We start from the raw sequence: 6,000 nt of genomic DNA, 5'->3' as shown, positions 1-6,000 counted from the left end.
GACTCGCTGGCCCATCCTCTGGGCCTCTAGGACCTCCTTCTGTAAACCCACAGCCCTGAGGTGTCCGTTTAGTGTGGGCTCTCCGACTCAGCTCAGGCGAGTAGCCGGCTTGATGCAACGAGAGTCGTTTTCTGGTCTGCCCTTGTTCCAGGTGAGATGGCCTTCACCCACTCCTAGAAACACACCCCTCATTTCTGACACCCCTTGTTTATATCAAGGCCAAGGCTCTCATGTGATCTTGAGCCTAAAGGATGGAGTCCCCTTTTAATGCTGGGGGCCACAGTACGAGGCAGCCTGGCTTCTCCACGATAATTACCCTGTTTGTCCCCTGGCTCTATAGCTGTGGAAACCAAGGCTGCCTCCACGGTCCTGTGGCCAGTCTGGAAGCCCCTGGCCCAGCATCCTCTCTATCTTACTATGCAGAAGACTCACCTGGCAGATGCTTAAAAATACAACTTCTGAGCATTATCCCCTGAGATCCTGACTCACCTTAGGTCTCTGGAGGGAGGGGTTCAGAAATCTGCATAAGACACAGATTTAAATCCCAGGTGTTCTCTCTGCAGGTGCTCACTGGCCCAAACTTGGGGAGACTTGCACTCCAAGACCAGCTCTGCCCTGTTTCCAACATGGATATTTGTTTTGCTCTTGGAAGACCAGTGTCAAAGGAATTCCTCCTGGGTGTGATTAAGCACTTTGTAGATTGCATGGGAGCAATTATTATCAGAATGAAATTTTACTAAAATGGGAGCAATGATATTCAAGTCAAGTGACCTGGGGTGTACACCAGGTGAACTTCGGTTTTCTTGTGAGTTAACAACAGCCCTGGGATGTGCTGCATGCAGGGTCAGTGGATGGGGAGGGAGGGGTCTCGAGCATCCCAGTGGCTCTCTGCATTGCTGGCCCTGCAATCAACTGGAAGCTTTAAAGAGGTTCGAGATGGGGGAGGGACACATGTATACCTGTGGCTGATTTATGTCAATGTATAGCAAAACCCACCACAATATTGTAAAATAATTAGCCTCCAATTGTAATAAATAAATTAATTTAAAATAAACAAATAAAAAAGCATCAACGCCTGGGCTCCAACCCCAAGGATTCTAAATTGTTGGAGAAGAGGCCTGAGCACTGGGGGTTTTATAAGCACCCAGGTGATTCTGTGTATCCTGGACTGAAAACCACTGAAGAGGATCCCATGCTTCAGAGAAGAGGTTCAAGCAGAGCCTGGCTCGCACTGGCCATCTGGAGAAAGGTAGCCATGATGTTTATTATTATCATTGGCTGTGCTGCGCAGCATTTGAGATCCTAGTTCTCCAACCAGGGGTCAGTCCTGTTCCCCCTGCAGTGGGCATGTGGAGGCTTAACCACTGGACTACCCGGAGCTACCCTGTTTCCGCCATGGATATTTATTTTTCTCTTGGAAGGCTAGTTCTGGTTCTTTTACTTTGTTTTGTTCTTTTATATTTTCTTGGCCTCGTCACATGGCATGTGGGATCTTTGCTCCTCAACCAGAGATCAAACCCTGACCCCCTTCAGTGGAAGAATGGAGTCTTGACCACTGGTTCGACAGGGAAGTCCAGCGTTTTGATTTTTTTAAAGGATGATTTTCAAGATCACGCTCCTCTCCATTTCTTCTTATTCACCTAACTCTTGTCATCTTTTGAATTTGCAACTTGCCACATATCTTTATTTTTCATTTTTATTTTATATTGGAGTGTAGTTGATTTACAGTGTTAACATGTATCTTTCAAATGTTAACACCCGTGAGCTGATGGAGATTGCCATGAAAATAAGAAAACAAAGGAAAAACCAAGAAAGACAAACTGTCCCTCTTCCCATGTCTAATAGCAAGGATGCAAGGAGTCTTGGGTGCTAAGACCTCATGCACGGGTCCTCCAATCAAAAGTCCAGCTGGAGGAGAGCATTCCAGTAGCTAAGTGAATGAATGTGAATCCTGCTCTAAAGAAAAAGCCACTGCACTTTCTTATCCCATCTTAGGAGAAGAGAATAATCTGCTCTCATCAAACACAGGCCCTCCCCTATTTGGAAAGACCAGCCACCCCACGGCTCAGTCCACGGTTTTCCATGAGCTCCCTGCGTCACCTGCATCAGGCTGCCAGGAACGTTGGCTAAAATGCAGATGCCTGCGCCCCACCCACAGACCCGCAGATTTGGGGCCTGGGAAACCTGCAAGTGTAACATTCCAGGTGATCCTCGGGTCTTGGCCGTTCACAAGCTGCTGCGGTCAGTGCTGAGCACAGTTACGCCTTCAGGCCCCCAAAGTGAAGATCCTGCAGGCAGCGTGGGGCGAGCAGGTCCCTGGGTTATTTTGGGTGCCTTGCAGTGTATGCAAGGGTTCATCTAAAGTGCCTGGAAAAGTCAACACAGAGGCTCAGAACCCCGCGAGCATCCCCCGGTGCTGGACGCGCGCAGTCTTCCGTATGGTTTTCTGCAGTACTTCAGGCACACGTGTGATAAAATCAAAATGAGGGCAGTCTTCTTCCTGGTCTCGACCTGGGTAGATGCTTTATTAAAGATCACAGCACAGTGCTTGGACACACTGGTGATTGACTGTTCAGGACGTAGATCTGCTGATTAGGAAGCATGCAGCCCCTTGATCGTTATCCTGGACAAGAACTCATGTTCAAGTACCTGGGCACTGAAACGCCATAAAACTGCATCTGTTTTGGCCCAACCCCCCACCCCCATCCCATTCTGTTATGTGCTGTCGTTACTGTGTTAGTCTGGGCAGTTGTCAAGCCTGGGCGTTTGATTTCCGTTCATTTTGGTTTCTGGACCTTGATCCTGTGATGCCGAACCTGGGCGAGTGACTGAGTTCCAGTCTAGACCAGCAGAGATGGGGGACTCTGTTGGGGAGTCGGGGGCTGAGGTCAGGAGTGGGGGTGCTGTTTGGAATCGCGTGTGCTGATCCCATGGAGGAGCCTGGACTCACCCCCCATGCACACCTGTGCCCCCAAGTCCCAGCCGTCCTCCAGAAGGCATCTTCCCTCTTCTGTGAAGCTGTGAGCCTGTAGGTGATTGCTGAAATCTGATTATCCCCATCAACACAAACACCATTAAATTAACTCAGTATAGACACCAGCAGGGCAAAACCAACTCCCCAGTCAGAGATATTTTTCCAGAATGTCTAATCATTTCACAAGCAGACACGGTTTCCTGCCCTTCGGATGCTCAGAGGTGGTGGGTGTCAGGTGTGTGATGAACGGCCTTGGGTGAGAAACACTTGAGTGTTAGGAAGGACACTCTCCAGCATCCTTTTGGCCCTTGAAAGAGTTATCTGCCTGCATTACAACAAGCTGCTTGAATAATTGCCATCTTTTTCCATTTGCAGGGGACTCTGGCATCTCAGAATACAAAAATGATTTCATCCATAGTCATTTCACAGCTGATTGATGAGAATAAATCAAAAGAAAATGGGGCCGCGCTGCCTGTGCCGTGTGCACATCCCATGAAGCCGTCTCTGGCTAATAGCAGCAGGGTCACCATTAACAGGGCCTTCGAGTTCCTTCCTGGAGGACTGGGAGTTCAGACCCCGGTGGGGGAGCCAGGACTCGAGACCAAGCCACCGCCCAAGGAGGAGAAGCCGTGCAGTGGTTCCCAGAAGGGCTTTGCATCCATCACCATCACAGCCAGGCGTGTGGGTCCCCCTGCTAGCACCCTGGTGTGGGAGGCTCTTGGGGACCCACTCTGTGTCAAGTGCAGGTCCCGGGATGCTCTGCTTGGGGACCCCTCTGCTCTGGCTGGCGGTGCTGATCCAACTCAGCACCATGGACCTTTCACCTGCACAGAGTTCTCCAGAAACAGCTGTGTGATGGGGTTGAAGGTCCCCAAGGCCCATGCACAGCTATGTGAGGGACATGGGTACTGGATCACCAACGTGGACCACAGGGAGGATCAGTTTTCTCCAGGCACCTCGCGGTCACGGGCAGGAAAGAGCCCACTGGTGTTCAGCTCGTGTGTCCATCTCAGGGTGTCCCAGTCGTGTCCCAATCCCATCTACTATCTGGACAGGTCCGTCTCGGTCCCTGTGGAGCCACCTCAGCTTGCTGGCCCTAAGATGCACAGATCCGTCCTGTCCCTCAACCTGAGCTGCAGTTCACACAGGCTGACACCAGATGGAGTAGATGACACAGAGAACCGAGAGCCTGGAAGCGGAGCCCTGAAGCCCGAGCTCCGGGAGGGAGACCAGGACCTCCTTGGCCCACGCTGGAACCTGGGTTTGCAAGGAAGTTTCTTGAAGGAAAACCCATCGTTGGGGCAGATGGATTTCGGGAATTTGGAGGCTGGCAGGTGTCCTTGGAGAGGCTCTCCTCCTTTGGAAAATGCAGAGGCGGGAACTAACCAGATCACCATGAGAAAACGGAAGGAGGACCAGGTGACTCGTTGGCCCACCCGTGGTCACAATCAGGCCAACCAACTGTCCATTCACATCCCAGGCTGGAGTTACACAGCAGGTGGGTGACGCTCCCATCCTCCCTGCCACCAAGGGCAGACCCCTCCCCGCTTCAGGTAATTGGTGTAATTGCCAAGGTGCTTAGTGAGTTTCTTCTAGGTCAGTTACTCCAAGAAGCAGTTCTCAGTAGTGGCTTCATCTGTCCCACTCAGAGCTGACCGTAGCTCCATATCGATGTCTGATTGGATAGATGTTCTTAGACAATGCTTCTGTAAATTATGAAAGGTCTTCCCATAAACTTGTTGCCATCAGTAGCTCCAGACCATATGTAATGAGTAGGAAACTCGCCCCAAGTGAAGTTCATTTAGGCCCTTGTTCCAGGGTAGGATGAGAAGAACCAAGGGCCATCTACTCCCGGATGTCTTGTCTCTCTGCTCTGAACATCTGCATGTCTGGAAGTGTCCAGGCTTCTGTGCTGTTTACTTTTCAATTGGGTCATTGATGTTGATGGTTTGGCCTTAGAAACCTGGGCCACAAGGCTCCATCATGGAGTATATATGTGAGAGTGTGAGTGTCTGTATGTGAGTGTGGATAGCAATTACGGGTGTTTTCAAAAAGAGGCAAAATGGGGACCCTCCATACCAAACAGCAAACGCAGCAGTTTTCTGTCCCCTTAGTTACATTTTCTGAGGGCAAACTGGCCAGGATGTTTGCCTCTCTGCCATTGCCCAGGGCCAGGCAGAGTTCCCAGGGTCAGCTGTTTTGGGTACCCGTCACCTTTCTAGGGAGATTGGAGATGGAGGTGGAGGGGGCCTTAATCAGAGGTCAGATTTCTTTCCTTCCCCGTGTATACTTCTGTGAGAAACTCTGGTTTATGAATTAGTGACTTACCACTTGGGGGAAATATTTAAAGATAATAGTAGTAAAATTGAGTAAAATGCACATGCAGCATATACATAATTTTATGGTACAATTTTTACCCATTAAAAGCTTTATTAATTAATAAAAATGACTGTAAAACATTTTAAAGCTATAATGTGTGTAGAAATGTTAAATGATGTAATTAATTTTAACAAGTGTATATATATTGAATGCTCAGAGAATTTTAAGGCAATTTGACATGGCTTTCGGAACTGATGAGACTGTTGAATGCCTCGGAGCCTGGCAGACTTATTGCGACCAGGAAAACGTAAGCGGCCATCAGTGCTGCAAAGCTGGGCCTCACTTTGGTTTTTAAAAGACATTTCTCAAGCCAGCCATTTCTTCTTCCCTGTTGATGAAGATTCTGCAAATATATGGCCTGTACCATTGCACGCTTCCCTGTTGAAGCATACCCCAGTCTCTGTGCAGTGTCTCATGGTATGAAATCATAATTTAGATTTACAGCACTTTCAACAAAAGAGTCTTAAAAATCACTAGAGCCAGGACTCAAACATTTATCTCAGAGGAGCAGGAACAAAGAAAATCCCCCCATCCTATTCTTGACTTTGGCACAGAGAAGGTTTTTGCTTGTGACTCTGTGAGATCACTGCTCCTGTAGCTGGCTTTCTTAAGCAAAAAGTATGAGTTAATTTTTACCTCCCCTGAGC

General features: G+C 49.0%; 1 protein-coding gene across 3 annotated transcripts in view; it reads left to right on the top strand.

Moving 5' to 3' along the window:
* Positions 1-565: 565 nt before the first annotated feature.
* Positions 566-6,000, top strand: part of C22H10orf90 (chromosome 22 C10orf90 homolog) — a 78,217-nt gene continuing 72,782 nt past the window's right edge. For 2 of the 3 annotated variants that reach the window (XM_055560052.1, XM_055560051.1), the window contains exons 1-2: positions 566-1,249; positions 3,350-4,472. In XM_055560052.1, coding sequence (XP_055416027.1) covers positions 1,193-1,249; positions 3,350-4,472 — 1,180 coding nt within the window. In that variant the 5' untranslated portion in view covers positions 566-1,192. The remainder of the gene's footprint in view (positions 1,250-3,349; positions 4,473-6,000) is intronic. The other variant, XM_055560053.1, reaches the window with a different exon arrangement.

Source organism: Bubalus kerabau, chromosome 22, assembly GCF_029407905.1.
Source record: "Bubalus kerabau isolate K-KA32 ecotype Philippines breed swamp buffalo chromosome 22, PCC_UOA_SB_1v2, whole genome shotgun sequence".
NCBI lineage: Eukaryota > Metazoa > Chordata > Mammalia > Artiodactyla > Bovidae > Bubalus > Bubalus kerabau.
This window is presented reverse-complemented; position numbering and strand designations above follow the sequence as displayed.